At 43.4% G+C, this 19127-nt stretch overlaps 1 protein-coding gene across 1 annotated transcript in view; it reads right to left on the bottom strand.

Annotated features, from left to right (window-relative positions):
* The window catches only part of ABHD12B (abhydrolase domain containing 12B), a 29535-nt gene extending 20384 nt beyond the window's left edge, over window positions 1–9151 (bottom strand). Inside the window, exons 1-4 of the mRNA XM_054447982.2 lie at window positions 9039–9151; window positions 3261–3388; window positions 2494–2596; window positions 748–867 (exon numbers count right to left, since the gene is read on the bottom strand). Coding sequence (XP_054303957.2) covers window positions 748–867; window positions 2494–2596; window positions 3261–3388; window positions 9039–9142 — 455 coding nt within the window. The 5' untranslated portion in view covers window positions 9143–9151. The remainder of the gene's footprint in view (window positions 1–747; window positions 868–2493; window positions 2597–3260; window positions 3389–9038) is intronic.
* Between the last annotated feature and the right edge of the window lie 9976 nt (window positions 9152–19127).

Raw genomic sequence — 19127 nt, 5'->3', positions numbered from 1 at the left:
GGAAGGGAGTCACAGGCAGGTGCTCCTCCCAAGATGGTGGAGATCTGTGTGTTTCCAAGGCACATCGCCCCTACCCCAAGCTGAAGGGGCACAGTCACAGCTGATGATCATCACCCAACATAATTATACAGGCCCAAAAAGGCTCTGACAGCACATTGAAGGGGAGCCAGACTCCTGGGAGACGTTCTTTGTTACAAAGCGAGGTTGGGACTACAGAGAATGGGCTGAGGTGTGAATATTCTAGAATTAGTCAGACGGTCCCCAGTACCTGTGGTCAGAATTCCATGTGACCTCTCTTAAGGAGTCATATTTTCAGCTAATAACATTAAAGCTAAATAAAGGACTCTCCACTGTAGTGTTCTGAAAAATCTCTGATCTGGAAATGGCTCTTCCTTTCCCCCATAATGCGTTCCTATTCCATTTCCTGTCATTCATGGGTTCAATCCATCATTCCAGACACTCTTCGGGAGCAAAGAAATCATCACTTTCTTTGAAATCAATATGCAACTTTTGGAAGAGTTATTCTTTTCTCCTTCTCACTTAGGGATCCACATTATTCTATATATAGAATAATCTTTTTAAGTGAAGCTTATTGCCAGAACATCCTCAGATTTCAACAAAGGAGAAGAAATATGTGAAGGCATGCCTACAGAGTTAAAAACAGAGCCCTGTCCTTCTTCATTTCCCCATGGGGCTGAAATGCTCTCAATCTCTTGAAAAAAAAAATATGTAAGCAGAGCCACTGACCTGTGTTCTGCACTGCCATGAAGATAAACAATAATTGGGTTCCCATCGCGAAGGGCTGCTTCATACCAGCAACGGTCCTTCCCCTTGGCATCTTCCCCCCGGCAGCTGGGGACTGTGTGCCTGAAGAGCAAGGGAGGTTTAAACAAATGTAGAAAGAGGAATTCTCCATCTTTTCCAAAGGCTGAAACTCTCCTTATGATATATATACATATATTTTAATTTTTTATCTGAGTAATATATGCACATGGTAAAAATAAAAATCTAACACCACAAAAAGTCTTATGATGAGAACGACTACTGCCCTACCCCATGTCCCCATGCACAGAGACAATGCCTTTTAACAACTTACTGTTTTAGTTCTTCTGACTTCTGCACCTGTTAATTTTCCAAGACTGCAGTTCTTAGATACAGCCCATTGAAATTGTTTTTTTGAAAAGGGAAACAAGTAAAAGATAATAGATATTTGCCATCTGCCATGAGTTCAGCTGAAGAGACAAGTAGGAAATAATTTAAAGAGAAACCAGTTTATGTAAGAGAAAAGAACTAAAACACTAAAATATTTTGCTCCAGAAACCAAGTAACCTTGTGATTTTAAACATCTGTGTGAGTTCCAGTTTCTTCACTTTGTTAAACCAGTGAATGCTGCAAATGCAAACACTGCCATATGACATGTCACCATGGGATGTGGAGAACTGGCTAAGCGTGACAAATCTTCTGTCCTCTCCATCATTTAAGGGCAGAAAGTCTGCCATCATCCCCAGGGATGATGAGTACAGATATATCTGTACTCCGAATATAGGCACTGCTGCCTGCTGGATGAGCTGATCTTGATGAGATAGCTGACTCACCAAACCAAGGACCGGTGGGGCAAAAGCAAAGAATAAAAAGATTTCTAAATTCCAACAATATGGGTGAATTGTACCCTGCAGAGTAGGAAGAAGTTATGGGTTGGTTCCTAAACATTTTATGATCAAAGGTTTGAACTCAGGGAGATGAAATAGAAAACAGGTCACTGGAAACTTGGCAGCCAAGAATGAGTATTACAACTAAACAGAAGAAATGTTAAGGTTAACATTGTAAGACAATAGAATGTTCATGGCCTCATCTGACATATTTACTGAATGCCCTTTTTGCGCCAAACATTGTGCAAAGCAATGAAAACCCACCAACAAAGTCTATCACCTGCTGAAGCTGTAGTCTTGTAAGGAAGACAAATATTAACCAAATCATCACACAAACACTTATTTCATGACAATGGGAATAATTGTCAAAAGGGACAAGCACAGATGGCCATGACAGCACATACCTAAAATGGGCAGTAAGGAAAGGCTTTCCTGAAAATTACCAATTAAAGTAAGATCCAATAGATGAGTAGACAGTTAGCAAGGCAAGAAGAGGGAAGGCAGGGAGCTGAGAAATAGAAGGAAGCCTTGAGGGCAGAGCATGTCCTGGGAGGGCAGTGTGTCTGGAGTTGAGGGCATGACGGCAAGGGTGGTATGGAATAAGGCAGAAGGGATGGGTGAGGCCAGAAGCCAAGGGCAACACCTAAAAGTCTATACTCCAAAGCAAAATTCTTAGAAAGCAAAATCAAGCAAATCAACAGAAGAGGAAGGTGTAGGAAGCAGCCTCCAGGTACCTCCAGGAGCACCGACCTCTCCATGGGCAGGTAACACAGCACTGCTCCTCTGCGTCCTAACAGGAACACCTGCCCCATCAAGCAACCCAGTGTCCCATCCGTGCACTCACCAGATCCCTAGCATCACCCCGGGTTCAACTCTCAGGTAGAAGTTCACTGTGTGAGGAATCTTTAACTCTGGTTTCTTTAAATCCACAAGAAATGGGGCTTTGACTGGAAAGTAAAAATCATTATCAACTTCAAGAATCAAATTCCATGCCTTTTAATCACAATCAAAGAAAGGAATTAGCCTACATAGGTTAACAGGCTTCTAAGTTGCAAGCTACTACACTAAACTCCTAGCAGAGTATTTTATTTTATCAGCTAGGACTAGCCTGCAGAAGAGGGGCAAAAAACAAAAACCTAAAAGCTAGATTTTAAAATAGCATCAGTGTGATGGCTCATAATAGAGAAAAAGACTTATTCAATCCTTATCCTTGTCTCCAGCTTGTTAAAAGCAGCGGAGACCATTCCCCTAAGAAGGTAAAAAGGCCTAGAAGAAAATAATAAGTATTCTGCTACTTCAGTGAAACCTAATCATCAGCCAAAAGGCAAGAAATGTCCAGAATTCACACACACCAGGAGGCAAGCAGGTAAGAACTAGAAGGACTGTGAATGGAACCCCCACCCACAAGGCCATGCATCTCTCTTTACTCCCAACAGTTTGCAAGGATTCCTGCTAGACTTCAAAGTCAATATTAAATAAGTTTCAGACCATTTCAGTCTAACCACAATTTTATAGCTGACATGTCTTTTCACTATGTCACAACTTTAAGGGTACTGAGGTCTTTATTTGGGAAAAATTATATAGGGAAATTTATGGAAGGTCCATACTTACAAAAATTAAAATAAATTAGCATGTCTATCAGAGGAAGGAAAAGGTGTTCTTTTAAGGATTTACTAGTAAAGCTGTCATACAGAGCAGCAATTTTTCTTCCAAGCATTGAACAGGAGTGTGGAAAAGATCTGCAAGATATTGAGAAACACACAAGGTTTTCTAAATTAATCCATTTGTCTTGGTTTGTTTTTTTCTTTTTCTTTGTTTGTTTGTTTTTTTTTTTTTTTTTTTTGGATGGAGTTCTGCTCTTGTTGCCCAGGCTGGAGTGCAATGGCATGTTCTCAGCTCACTGCAACCTCTGCCTCCCGAGTTCAAGCAATTCTCCTGCCTGAGCCTCCCGAGTAGCTGGCATTACAGGCACCCACCATCAGGCCTGGCTAATTTTTGTATTTTTAGTAGAGACAGGGTTTCACCATGTTGGCCAGGCTGGTCTCGAACTCCTGACCTCAGGTGATCTGCCCCCAAATTTCAGAGACTAACACTGGGAATTCCGGGTCAGTTGGCATTTAAGCAAAATCTTTTACACAATGACATGGAATTATCTAAAGGGCAGGTCAAGACTGGGACTAAGGGGAAACCAGGTAAGGAGAGTAATAAGGCAGGGCCCCAACCAGTAGCTGAAAAAGCCAGGACATGGCAGGGACAGGAGGGGAGGGGATATGTTCGCACCACAGCCAGATTTGGTCCCTTACTGTAGCCCCATAGAAGGCTGAGGCTGGACCCCAAAGTCACCAGTAAACAGGATTCAGACAGTTTAACAGTTGCCGCAGTTTTTAATTATATCACAATTCTGCACTATATGTGTTAGCTATTCTTATCATTAGTCTCAGGCAGTGAGGGAATAATCTCTAGATCCTCTATATTCTGTATGTATCTTAGGAAGAAATGAGCCAGTGTTAGAAGACCCCGCTTCTGAGATGAGATCCCTGGAAGAGAGGGACCCATGAGGCACAGGGCTGGAGCCTGGTCAGGGAGTGGGATGGGCGCATGCACATCTTGCTTACGCTATTGTTCCCTGTGACGCAAACCACCCAATCAGGAGCTGTCAGCACACAAGTGACAATTTGTCCATGAGGGGTCACTGAGGACACTTCTGTCTCAAGCCACCTCTCTTGTGAGGGTCTTAGAGAGATGAGGGATACAGGAGGTCAATGTCACCACCTCCTGCTTCCAGTTTTTGCCCACATTATCCATTAAGTAACTAGTCCCTTTCCATGTTGTAAGAGGTCATTGTTAAAACTGTTTAATATAATCAAATGGTAAGGTTGAGGGGCTAGAAAGCATTTTTGATAAATTGTCTCCCCTGCCCTGATTTCTATGCTAGACCAGAGGCATTTTTGGAAGATAATTATTACCTTTGCTTTGCAAATGAGACTGGAAAGTTAAGTAATCTTTCCAAGGTCACAAGTCAATGAATGGCAGAGCCACACATACCCAGGTCTGTCTGATCCCATAGTCTTATAATGATCTCCAGGATGTCACAGTCTTGGTGACATCCATGTAAGCAGAAATGAACCCCAGGAACAAGGCTGGCCTCTGGCAAAATTCTAGACAATCTTGTTTTAAGATCTCCTTCTGCACCTTAGCCCTCTCAGCAGGGTCCCGTCCTTTCTTCTTTCCTCCTAACTGCTCCTGTATTCTCAGGAGCCCTCTGATAACAAAGTCATCAAAGAAAGACCTCTAAAAAAATTAATTCCCCCTAAAGTGTTAATGACTTAAAAATCAGAGCACTTATATGTGTTTGGAAGAGGCACGAAGAGAGAAGATAATGAATCTCTAATGAATTTCCAGCAGTTCTGCAAGAAGTGGAAAAGATATGTGGGCTAAGGGTAATGGATAGATTTTTGAATACATCATACACTGGCAATTGCCTACTCATAAAATCAGCAAGAAAGAAATGAAAATGATTGTTTCATAATACTTTAAAATAGCACCCCACCACCCCTGCCATGAAGGCAGCAGGAAGGAGAGGACATTGTTGTTCTGATTTTAGAGATAAGAAATCAAAACCCAGAGAAGCCACTTTGAGCCACAGATCAAGCCCAAATGGACAGAACTGAACCCAAGGCTGAACTGTGCCTCCTTCCAGCTGCTGGCTCCTGCTGGCTTCCCTCTAAGCTCCCCTCACTCACCTCCACCCTGCCTGTTAGTCTCCCGCTAAGCTGTCTTTTGAAGGTAGGCAGGGTAGTTTCCCGCTAAGCTATGTTTTGAAGGTCTGCTTGGGAAGCAGAGGCAGTAGAGGGAAATGTGTGTCTGTTTTTAAGGAATAATTCATACACAATCCTTCTCTCAAATAGCTCGAGGCACTTCTCTGAGATGCACTGCGGGAAGAGAACAGAGTGACCAGATCCTCAGAGCATCAATAATGCAAAGCAGCTTCTTTTAACTAAGGGGTTGTCAATTTGACTTCCCCTAGATCAGTAGGGGATCAAAAGTCACCAGTGGCTAATAGACCTTATTTGAGTGGAGGATGCAGTTTCAGCCCAATCCCCGCTAACGGCCAGCCACATCAAACGGCCACCTTGGTGCTTTGGTGTTCTTTCACTTGCCCTTTGATCAGCCGCAGCTGTAACCGTACAGCGTCCCACAGGGGACTCAGAACCTAACTGGATGATTCTTACTGATGAAAGCTGGTGGAGTCTGAGCTGCTACAGGGTGAATCACTCATGCTCAGAGGTTTCTGCAAACCAACTTTGGGAAGCTCAAATCTAACTACATTTACTATTTCAAATATTAAGACAGGTACCTTCAACCTGTGTGCCAATTCACTCAGTCGACATATGTTTGTCACCAAGCACCAGGAGACACCCTCCCAACCAAATCCCCTCTTCCTTCACACCCATGGAAGTATCTCTTTTTTGTCAAAGTCTCATGGAGAGATCATTCCATGGTGACCTCTCCTATCTTGTCTTTCCTCCCACAAATAATAATGGGGCCTTGGCTGGCCTTGAATTGTTCTCTGATGGCTTTCCCATTATTAGCCCTGTCTTCTCCACTCTATCAGGCCACAGACAAAAAGAACAACATGGCATAGAATGCTTCCTTTACATTTCCCTCTGTCTAGCCCAGGGCTGAGCTCATTAAACATTTGTTGACGCATAGGTTGAAAATAGAAAGAAAGTGCATTTATTTTGTAAGGGAGAAGGAAGCAACATTTATTGGTAGCTTCAGAGGAAAGAGGAAGGACTTCATTTTCTTTTTTTTACTTACAATTGCAAATGAATCAATGTGTGCTCCACAGAGCAAGGATTTTGTCTGTTTTATTTACTGCTGTGTTACCAAGACTAGAATAGTGTCCAATAGATAATAAAGAACCAACGCTGTGGAAAGAATGAACACATTTATCAGCCTACTCCTGCACATTTTCTGAGCACTATCTAGGATTGTAATGACTTGGGGTGGAATGGGGGAAATGAGGAGGAAAATAAACCTTTGGTTTCCCCCAACTTCCTTCTGGAGCACGTTTTCTATTTTTCTTTTTTTATTATTATTTTTTTTGAGACGGAGTCTCACTCTGTCACCCAGGCTGGAGTGCAGTGGTGCGATCTCGGCTCACTCCAACCTCCGCCTCCCAGGTTCAAGCAATTCTCCTGCCTCAGCCTCCTGAGTAGCTGGGACTACAGGCATGTGCCACCATGCCTGGCTAATTTTTTGTATTTTTAGTAGAGACAGGGTTTCACTGTGTTAGCCAGGATGGTCTCGATCTCCTGACCTCATGATCTGCCTGCCTTGGCTTCCCAAAGTGCTGGGATTACAGGTGTGAGCCATGATGCCTGACCTCATTTTTCTAATTTAAAGAAAACCAGTGTAAGGTGGAGACTTACTCTCCTTGGCCCACCCACCTTAAGGAGCAACTGGATTCGATAAAAATTTTTGTGAAATAAATAACTAGATTCCCAAGGCATTAAACAATAGCCACTGAAAAAATATGATGAAATGTTCTTGGGTCTCACAACACATCCCACTAGTTCCAGTGCCATGATCAGGGCCAGGGGCATGGCAAGCCCTCCGTGAAGTTTTGCTCACCTAAATGAACCTGGTTCCAAGAATCAAAGAGGACTTGAGATAGTGGAAATGGGTCTGGGCCTCAGCCTCAGCACATCTTATGGTAGCCAATAATCTTCTGCTCAGATGAAGACATACGCTAGTATTTTATTCTTTCAGGAAGTACCTCTTGAGACTTTTTTCACTAATTAGTAAGGCAAGTAATAGATGGTCCCCAACTCCCCATCTCCCACTCCATTATCAACAAAGTGGGTTATTCTCTATGAGTGTGAAGTGCAACTTTGATTCTCTGCCTAATAAATGCCCTTTACTGCCAAATAAATGTTAAATAATCAGCCATCAATTCCACAGAGATCATCAAAGTGAGAAACATTAGATGTCAACGTTCCCAGAATCACCACATCTGGGATTGAAGTCCTGTTAATATGCAGTTTGACAAGTGTAATCAGGACATTCTGCCAGTTGTTCAGATCCAACCCAGAGCTGGAAGGCATGGGTTCTAGGTGACTGGGCGCCTGTAGAACTGCCAGCACTCTGCTGTCTGCAATGAGAATAAAAAGGAATGGAAGAGAAAAGAGGCCAGGTGCAGTGGCTCACACCTGTAATCCCAACACTTTGGGGTGCCAAGGCAGGTGCAACCTGTGAGCTTCAGGAGTTTGAGACCAACCTGGGCAATGTAGTGAAAACCCGTATCTACACAAAATACAAAAATTAGCTCTGTGTGGTGGCAGGTGCCTGTAGTCCCAGCTACTGGGGAGGCTGAGATGGGAGGATCGCTTGAGCCCTGGGAATGAGCCGAGACTGTGCCATTGCACTCCAACCTGGGCAACAGAGTGAAACCTTTGTCTCAAAAAAGAAAAAAAAAAAAAGAGAGAGAGAGAGAAAAGATCCCTGTTTGTCATCATCACTCTGGGCACTCCAAAGTGAGGTTTCCTGTGTCTGGATGTAATTTTTGGATATTTTCTAACCAGCACAAATTAAACAAAAGGAATAGAAAGAGGGAAGTAAAAATGCCAATACCTTCCCACACCAACAAAACTAAATGAAATACCCACGTGTCCTGGGTCCAGGATCTCCAACCAATATCTGGCTTCAGGTAATTTAAGATTCCTGTTTAAACGGAGGATCCATGGGAGGAAGAAAACAGAAACAAAAACCAAAACACCCACTGATACATTTCAGATTTAAACAACATAAGAACTTGGCACAGGTAATGCCAAGTTATGGTTTCAACACACTATGTACATCTTTATCATACTGGAGATGTGTTCTTAAAATACATGCCAGGGAGTTCACACTCAGGGCACTAGGCAGGGATTTTCTGATTCTTTTCCACCTACACAGATAGGCCCTTGACCTAAGAGGACCCCGTCCAAGATTACAACATATATTACTATTGTCACTATTACTAATGTTATTCAGATCCATCTTGTATGTCAGCAAAATGGTCAGATAATAGAGACTGGTATAGGAATTCAACCGTCTCCCTGGCATCTGTATTTCGGAAGCCCCCAAAAGTTATAACTTCCTGAAATACCAAACCTGAGAGTCTCACTGGTCCAGGTTGGGATTGAGGCTGAGGATACCAAGGGCAACCAAAGAGCCCTAGAGTTCGCAGGGGGCCGCCGAGGTCCCCCGGGAGCCATAATGCTGGGCCTTGGGCCGGGGCCAGCAGAAGGGATTACGGCCTCGGCCGCGCCCTGGCCCCCTGCCCCATCCCCGCGCAGCCTGAGCCGTCGGGGCCCGGCCAGGGTTGGACCTGGCGGTACTCACCGCAGGTTGCGGTCGACCATGTCCCACCAGGCGGCCACGCAGCCACGGGCTGGGGGCCCGGGCGGCTCGGGCGTTGCCGCCGCCTGGCAGTCCTGCGCGTCCATCCCGCGCCGTGTCCCGAGCCGCAGCCACCGCCGAGGGAGCTGCAGCCCGGAGCAGCCGCCCGCGACCTTCCCGCCCCGGCCGCATAGCGCCCGCCCTCCTCCTCCGGGCTGTCAGGCAGGCTGGTACGGCGGGGGAGACGCGGCCCGAGGGTGCGCTCCGCCTGGGTCAGGCTATTCGCGGCCACACACACACACACACAGATGTCCTACGCTTATAGCTAGCTATGCAACATTTTATTTTAAATTGATTTCCATTATAATTCTGTGTGTGTGTGCGGGTGTGAGGAGCGCACAACGCAGTAAAATATGTTTTCACCATGGTACTACTAACACAAAAGTTTGACAGCCACAGCTTTTGATTTTCATGAAGAATATAAACTTTCCTCTACTTAGACCCCACTTTTTTCTTTTTCTCTTTTTCTGAAGCCTCCTTGTCTTCAATTCCCCATCCACCCCCAACATCCTCACAGTCCCCAACCCTGTCACCCTTACTATAGAAAGAATTTCTTTGGCTCCCTTTGATTTACTAATGATTTGTCTGTCCACATGGGGTTATGAACACAATTACTCCAAGCAGCAAAAAATTAAGACCTTTTCGGTATTTTGTTTACGTAGCAGCATGTAGCAGAACCTCACCATTGTACCAAGGAGTTCACACCTTGAAACTTTGACCTTGGTACAGGTTTACATCTTGGTGCAGGTTTACATTGTGCAGCTGTCTCCTAGGAGCAGGAACTGTCTACCAGAGCTGCTCTAGGGAAGCCACGGCGTGCATGTGTGGGGACAAAGGAGGAAGAAAGGGAATTAGGTTTTATTTGGATACATTTAGATGCCAGCATCAAGGCTTCATCTTGGAGGCAAGGTGCAAATCTTAAGAGGTGAAATGGGTTTTTTGTAGTGTCTGTGTTCAGAGGGCAGAGCAGGGGGCTGTCAGCACCAGAAAGTGCGTGGAAACCCACCTGCTTGAAGATAGTAAGACGGTCTGGGGGAAAATACCCACACTTTTCAAGAAAGGGAAATTTTCTTTGAGGACTAGTTCATTTCATGGAACTGTCAGGGCAAAGGGGTATTTTGTTCACTGCCTGTTAATACTCTTATACTTTCTCTGGGAATGTTTGTTTTCTTTGTTTCTCTTTCTTTCTTTCTTTCCTTCCTTCCTTCCTTCCTTCCTTCCTTCCTTCCTTCCTTCTTTCTTTCTTTCTTTCTTTCTTTCTTTCTTTCTTTCTCTTTCTTTCTTTCTTTCTTGTCATGGTCTTACCCTGTCACTGAGGCTGGAGTGCAGTGGTGCAATCATAGCTCACTGTACTTGAACTCACTTGAACTCCTGGACTCAAGCAATCCTTCCACTCCAGCCTCCCAAGTAGCTGGGACTACAAGCATGCACCACTATGCCTGGTGTGCGCACGAGTGTGTGTGTGTGCGCACACGCTTGTGTGTATAGAGATGAGATCTCACTATGTTGCCCAGGCTGCTATCAAACTCCTGGCCTCAAGCAATTCTCCCACTTCGGCCTCCCAAAGTGCTAGGATTACAGGTCTCTGTCACCACACCTGGCTGGAATGTTCAGTTTCTGATTCACACACATCAAGATAGAAGAGGAATTAGCTCAGAAAGGACCAATGGGATCCAAGCCTGATTGATGAGCCAGCAGCAGGTGGGTTTTCACACAGCCACACCCTGCATGATGAGAAAGCTTCTAGCAAATGTCGATTCTACCCCAGGAGTTCTTCATAAACTTGGTCTGGAATCTCACAGAACTTGTTCAGGGAAGCTCTGGATGGGACTCTGGGGCCATGCCAAGGGGAGATGGAGGGATCAAAGATGGGGAGGAGAGGTTGGAGGAGAGAAGAACAGCTGCATGTGGTCCCAGAGTCTATTTCCATCTACTTGCTCAGGTTGAGAGAGGATATTTCCATCTACTTGCTGGATGAACAAAGTTGTAAGCCCCAAGTCTAGGGATATGTTTGAAATGCTCAGCAAAAATCTCTGAAGTTGGAAATCACTACGGCCCATTTTTTGAAAGGTTGCATAAGACTCTGCAAGAAGGCCTTTCCCAACATAAATAGCCCCTTTCAAACGGCACATCCTAGAAATCAGAGAACAAAGTCTCCAATATGATTTGATAGAATCTGAAAAACAAAATATTCATTCATTTATTCAGCACCCATTTACTGAGCACCTTTTAGGTACCAGGTACCACATTGGACACTGTAGGGATACAAATCAGGATCCCAGCTGGTAGAGATTCATTTCAGGATGAACCATGAGAACACAGAACAGGAAATGAAAAGTATCTTAAGGGTAGAGATTAGATCAGGGGATAGCAGGGGCTGGAGGTGGGGAGGGGAGGTTGACTACAAAGGGGTGTGAAGAGACATTTTAGAGTGATGGGAATAGTCAACATCTCAAGGGTGGTGGTGGTTACCATAAATATCCACCAAAATGCATATAACTCACAGGTGAATTTGACTGAATATGAATTATACCTCAACAAACCTGACTTTTGAAAAGTAACCTAAGAAATGTACAGATAAACTGTATAAATGAACATGTCCTATGTCATGTTGTATAAATGTTAAGACAAAGCTGATGGTACAAATACATCAGAAACCAACAGTTGAATGTTATTTGCACTAGCAGAAAAATAAATCTTGATTGGAGATAGATTAATTTGACCACCTAAAATTATTCTGGAAAAACAGGGAATGGGGAATAAGACTGACCACCTCTCAGCTGCTGCACAGTTGTGAAGGTAAACTGCTGGTAATAAGACAGTTGGGTGTTGAAGACCTAGATATCTTGAAAAGAAAGTATGCATCCCCCTTGTGTTTTCTTTTATTTTGAATAAAACATTATTGAGACATAAAATTCACACACTATAAATTCACTATTTTAAAGTATACGACTCAGTGATTTTAGTATATTCACAGAGTTGTGCATCTATCACTATTATTTACAATAACTTCAGAACATTTTTATCACACACCCCCAAAGAAATCCTATACCCATTAGCACTCACCATTCCTCCCTTCGCCTGCCCTAAGCAATCACTAACCTACTTTCTGGCTCTATGCATTTGCCTATTCTGGACATTTCATATAAATGAATCAAACGATATGTTGCATTTTGTGTCTGGCTTCTTTAACTCAGTATAGTGTTTTCAAGGTTCATCCATGCGCTATCTCAATGAATACTTCATTCGTTTTGGTGGCTGAAAAATATTTTTTTGTATGGGTATACCACATTGTGCTTATCCACTCATCAGTTGGTGGACATTTGGGTTGTTTCTACCTTTTGTCTATTATAAATAATGCTGTTATAAATATTTGCATACAAGTCTTTGTGTGGACATATGTTTTCATATCTCTTTATTGTACAGCTAGGAGTGAAATTGCTAGGTCATATAGGTAACTCTATGTTTAATTTTTTGAGGAACTGCCAAATTGTTTTCCAAAGTGGCTACCCGATTATACAATCCCACCAACATAAGCACCATGTACCTTTTTCACCCTTTCTCAGCTTTCCATGCACAGGTAGGAATTTTTTTAAATCTAATATTGTTGAGATTGAAATAAACCATTAAAGGGAAGTTTGAGTCCAGTCCCAGACAATAGGGAAAGAATGATGTAACTAACTCACTCAGAATATTTATTTTTCTATGTTGTTAGTTTTGGATTGTCTTCCTCTATATTAGATCTAATTTTAAGACAATTCATTATAGCTTCAAGAGCAGCTGTTGGATTATTCTCATGTACTTAGAATTGAGTGTTAATACGGGTTTCCTTTTAGCTAAAGGGGTGGTTTCTTTGAGAAGAGAAAATGATAATGTCATGGGCCCCTTTCAGTTGAAACTGGAAGTGCTTGAGTACATTGGGTACACTGTTTCTTCCTAAGAGCTCTCCACATTCCCAGACATGGCTCATAGGGTCCTTGCCGTTCTACAGTAAGACATGAGATTTTGTTTTCCTAATATCTATAGAACTGAGCTGGGATTAAACCCCAGCAGTTACAACTCCCTCCTACCTCTCTGGGTATTACTTTCCAAATTCCTCCAGCCATTCCTTAAAAGTTAGCTGTTCTCAGGGTTCCTTCCTAGCTCTGCTTCTCTTCTTGTGTTGTATACACCAGGATTTCCAAAATCTATTGGGAAAGAGGCCAGGCGCGGAGGCTCACACCTGTAATCCCAGCATTTCGGGAGGCCGAGGTGGGCAGATCACTTGAGGTCAGGAGTTCGAGACCAGCCTGGCCAACATGGCAAAACCCCATCTCTACTAAAAATAAAAAAATTGGCCAGGCATGGTGGCACACACCTGTAATCCCAGCTACTCAGGAGGCTGAGTTGGGAGAACTGCCAGAACCCAGGAGGCGGAGGTTGCAGTGAGCCGAGATTATGCCACTGTACTCTAGCCTGGGTGACAGGGCAAGACGCAATCTCAATTAAAAAAATAATAAAAATTTTAAAAGCTATTGGGAAAGAAAGGAAACTTTTTATCTGAGAAGTATGAGCCCCTTTGAATTATCAGGCCCAGTGAGGCATTGAAATGTGACAGCAGTCACCTCTGACTCCTCCCTTGACCTAAGTAATCTCTTCTTGCTATGTGGGCTCTACACTGAGTGATGTTAAGTAGCCATAAATTAAACTAACAATCCCACATGCTGGACACCGTAACTCATACCCTAGAGTTCAACAATGTATAGCTAATCACTAATCAATGTTACTTCTGTGAACCAATTTGAATCCCCGGCAAACAACCTTTGTAACTGCCCCCTCGCCTTATTCGTCCTTTGCACTTCCTTTGTTTCCCAGGCTGCACTCCTCAACCTTGGCCCAAATAAACTTGCTACCTATATTAATTTTGCCTCAGTTTCTTTCTTTAGATCAACACTATGTTTAATCATTTGGGAAGCTCTGGGCTAAACACAGTAATAATATGTTCATTTGGCCAAGATTTCATATCTCAAAATCTTTTCTTGTTTAATGATCTTTGAGAGTCTCCCAGAAAAAGGTATAGAATGTGGCACTTCACTAAAGTCATCTGCTCTCCTTCCTTCTCCAAACCTGTACCACTTGCAGAATTCCCTATCTTGAAGAACAGGATCATCATACACCAAGTTTCCCTAACCACAAACTTGACATTTATCTTGATTCTTCTGTTTTCTGAAGCCCAGTATTCCCTCTAGAAAACATCAAGATTAAGCCTTCGGGTGATACGTCTTTATTTGTATATTTTATATAGTATCTGGCTTTGGAAGCCTACACTCTAATTGCAAGGGAAGGACCTACATAAATGAAAAGCTAAATAACAACCTGAGGAGTACCACCAGATAATAAGAAGGCCCAGTGAGAAACACCTGTGTGGGCTGAAGAGGTCAGGCAAGGATTCCGGGGAAGTATTACTGTGTTGCTTAGAAACAGCCTTGGAGATACGAGGTAATTTAAAATGGCTATCCAGAGATCCCATAGAATGTTAAAGCTGGAAAATACATAAGCACTCATTTGCTAATAATCTCACTTTACATAGAGGAAACTGAGACCGAAACAGACCAAATGATGGATGATAAGCTGCATTCATTCAGTATTTATTGAGTACCCACTGCGTGCAATGCACAGCATGGGCTACACTTATACAAAAGAGCAGGCAAGGTGAGACTATCAAATAGCACTGGTACTTGGCAAAAACTAAACCTATCACAGCATCCCAAGGGGCAGGTCTTTGAGGCAAAGGTGGTTGGGCCAACTGGTAGTTATAAACTGGGTTACTAGTTCTTCCACTTACCCTTGAAAATAGCAGAATTCAAATAGTTACTCACAGGTTAGGCAGGCACTAATTATTTCTGCTTCATGAGTAATCAGGGTGGAAGAATTTATCACCACCTACAGTATCCAGTCATTTCATATCTGGATATACAGACATCCAGGAAGAAAATTCTGAAGCAATCTTTACAGTGGACACAAGCCTAAATGTTTGTGATCTGGGAACACTGCAGCTGGTTTAGGATTATGGAGACAGAGAGGCAGGGAGAGCCTCCCAATCAGAGATTGTTTTATTTTCTTGACTTCTCTTTATTTTTTTAAATGCCCCTCTAATAAATTCAGAGTAAGGGCGTTTCCAAGATGTGCGGTTCTTCAGCCTTAGGATAAATAATGACACTGAATTTTTAGTCTATTGAAGTTCAACAGGAAAAGCTATTATAAAACATAAGCAAGATGATGTAAAAATATCTTCCTGTTAATGGAAGCGCACATGAAGAAATTGTGAAGACAGGAAAAAAAGTCACAGCTGTAGGTAAAGTAAACAGGAACTGGTTTTCAGTCCTAAAAGATGACGGGTCTGTAATTCTGGGCTTTCTGAATCCCTGCCGTCAGTTTGAACTAATCTGTTCCTCATCGTTTAGAGAATCTCCAAAGATGGTCCTGAAAGCAGCTTCATTTCCTCAGTTCCCCTGCTCATGTCCAAGTGTATATGTGCTCCCAGCACAGCTTGAAATTAGTGTACTTTTTCATCTTGGCCTTTAGTGTTTAAACAAGCAGGCAAAGACCCCAGGAGACTTGGACAGGCTGGCCTGATGGTACAAACGGTGTCCGGTAGCCCGAGGCGGGACTTCATTAGCTTCACATGGCCTGGCTTAGCAGGCAAGGAACAACCTGCCCCTAGAGAGGAGTTTTAAAATAATCATATGTAGTGTGAGATGAGATCATAGATATGAAAGCTCTTCTTTGAAGTTAAAAAAAATTTCAGCCTACAAATGCACAGTATTGGTATTATTTATTAATGAATGTATTTGATACTCTCTTTGTCAGGCTCCTGGGCGTATTTGCATGCATTCATTTACAAAGACAATCATCAACATTATGGCTTATAGACCAACATAGAAGTTTAATTACTAATAAATACGAATAGATACACAAATGTACCTAGAAGTGCATGCAGTTATCCTGTTCTACTTCACCGCCTACCAAAAGCAATTAAAAATTGATACCAGCAGGAGACTCATACCCTTCCTTGCAGAGCGAGAGACAAAAGAGTGGGTGAGAGTGGGGGTGGATAATGTTCTTCCTTCTCCTGCCTGCTAAGTGTCAAAGAGGATGGCAACTCCCAAAGGAGTCCTCCCAACCCAGCAATCACAAGTTACTTAGCAAATATCAGCTCATTAATCCGGAGGTGAGTGTTGGGTAGTTTTGCGAGGTGACCACTTAAACAATTTTTCAGCAGAAGGGCTACAGTGTTTCACATGCAATTCTATAGTCTTGCACTATCTAAATCAGGAATCCTTTTTGTGTTAGGTGTTACTTGTTAAGTTTGGAACAAAATTTCACACATACAGGCTGTGTGTATCTCCAGCACCTAGCATAATGTCTGGCACAAAGCAGGTGCTCAATACGTATTTTGTAAATAATTGAAAAACTTGAATCTGTACTGCAGCCAGTCCATGAAATTCCATCACATATATTCTCCATAGGCCCCTGTGGCATTCTCTAGTTTGCATCTCTACAATTCTGAACGGCGGGATGACAGGAAAGAAACCAGCACAAGTGAAAGGGCTGAAAGGTGCACTAAGCTGGCCTGGTCTGGGGTCTGCTGCCCTGTTTTCACCTCCCCCACCCAGAGGGAAGTTCTATGCTTAGCATAGTTGTCATGTCATGTGTAAAGGTGCGATTCCACCTCATCCCACCCCTGACCCATCTAGAGATTAAACAGGTAGTCCTTCTCTTGTGCAATCCCCACTCAGCAAGCATTCATCAAATGCCAGCTGTACATATTCCAGCACATGAAGCCTTGTAGAGGAAAGGGAAAAGACAAGTCATGGCCCCTGAACTCAGGAACTAATATTATCATTAGGGAGACTATTTATTATTGCTCATTTGTTCTACAAACATATATTGAGCACATGTGCTAAATACTCTTCTAAGTGTTGGGGATTCAAAGTTGACCAAAACAAATAATTTTCCTCCTCTCATTATGCTGACATTTTACAGGGGGAAAAGCAATCATGCAAATAAATAAATTATATAAATTCAGATTAGTGCTATCAAAACCAAATCAGATAATAGAAAAACTACTTTATCTGGGATTTTCTTTCTGAGATGGAGTCTCGCTCTGTCACCCAGGCTGGAGTGCAGTGGCGCGATCTCGGCTCACTGCAACCTCCGCCTCCCGGGTTCACGCCGTTCTCCTGCCTCAGCCTCCGAAGTAGCTGGGGCTACAGGCGCCCGCCACCACGCCCAGCTAATTTTTTGTATTCTTAGTAGAGACGGGGTTTCACCGTGTTAGCCAGGATGGTCTCGTCTCCATCTCCTGACCTTATGATCCGCCCGCCTGGGCCTCCCAAAGTGCTGGGATTACAGGCGTGAGCCACAGCGCCCAGCCTGTCTGAGATCTTAATGACAAGACTTAAGAGTGGGGTTCCGGCTGGACGTGGTGGCTCCGCCTGTAATTTCAGCACTTTGGGAGGCCGAGATGGGCGGATCACAAGGTCAGGAGATCGAGACGAGAACATCCTGGCTAACACAGTGAAACCCTGTCTCTACTAAAAATACAAAAATTAGCTGCGCGTGGTGGGGTGTGCCTGTAGGCCCAGCTACTCAGGAGGCTGAGGCAGGAGAATCGCTTGAACCTGGGAGGCAGAGGATGCAGTGGGCCAAGATCGCGCCACTGCACTCCAGCCTGGCAAGAGAGCTAGACACCATCAAAAAAAAAAAAAAAAAAAAAAAAAAGAAGAAGAAAAAAGGAAAAAAAGAGTGGGGTTCCAGCCAGAAGTAATAGCAAGTTCAAGGACTCCCAGGTAGGGTACAAGCTGGAAGTAATCAAGACCCATCAAAAAAGCTAGTGCGGCTGAAGCATCGGGACTGACAGGGGGAGAGAAAGCAGACAAGATTGGAGAAATAGCCAGGAGCCAGATCATGCAAGATCATGTTCCTTACTACTCAAAGTATGGTCCTTGGATCAGCTGCACCAGCATCACCTGAGACTTTGTTTAAATTACCCCAACATTCATTTCCCTTCTTTTACAGCCATAGGAATATCAAATTTCAGGTAGCAAACACCTGCCTCCAATAAAGACCACTTCTCCAACTCTCTCTTGCAAATGGTTGTAGCCATGTGGCATAAAGGAAGTGACATATATGACTTCTCAGAAGTCTCCCTAAAGGTAAATCCTTTCCTCCTTCCTGCTGTCTGGAACACAAATTTAAAGTCTCCTTCCCTGGCAGCTATCTTGTCCCAGGAGATATCTTTGAGTATGGAAGCTACTCAAGGCAAAACAACAAGACAGAGGAGCTGTGTCTTTGACCCTGTGGATGGCCATACTAGCCCTCTCAAACTTGTCAGTATGAGGAAAATAGAAATGTCCATTTTCTTAAGCCACTGTTACTTTGGATTTTTCTGTTACTTATAGCTGAATTTAATCCCAACAAATTCACACTGTATGATATATTATCATTTATTTTAATAAAACTGTACATGTTCCTAAGCTTTGAGTAAAATCAACAATCCAAGAAGATGTGCTATATTTATTCTATAGCTTCAGTAACTCCCACTAGGTCCTCAGTCACCTCCACTCCTCTACAGACACACATACAGCAGTTAAGTAGCATGGTCCCAGCTGGATGGTGGTCAGGAGAATGGACATGGCAGAGGTCAGTGGCAAAGGTAAAGACACGAGGTTAAGGCAGGCTTGGACTCCAGGATCTCTGCTTCTTCCCTCCTGAGAGTACTTAGAGAAGGGGACCCCTCCAGGCTGAACTGACAAGCCTGAAGACTTGCAGGCATTGCAGGCGTCTCCCTACTCAGATTTCTAAAACTGTTACACAACCATAGATCCCCTGGTCTGTTGAACAGACTTCAACTTAGGCTGAATAAACTCTTCACACCATGTTTCTATATTTAGAATGAGCCTATTGTTTGAAAAACTGAAAGAATGACCAACTGAATTCTCTTCAATGACAGTTCCAATGGGCAGCTCCAACAGCGACCCTCAGAGCCGC

Source organism: Pongo pygmaeus, chromosome 15 (genome assembly GCF_028885625.2).
Source record: "Pongo pygmaeus isolate AG05252 chromosome 15, NHGRI_mPonPyg2-v2.0_pri, whole genome shotgun sequence".
Lineage (NCBI taxonomy): Eukaryota > Metazoa > Chordata > Mammalia > Primates > Hominidae > Pongo > Pongo pygmaeus.
Note: the sequence above shows the minus strand (reverse complement) of the source record. Positions and strands in the feature narration are given on the sequence as shown.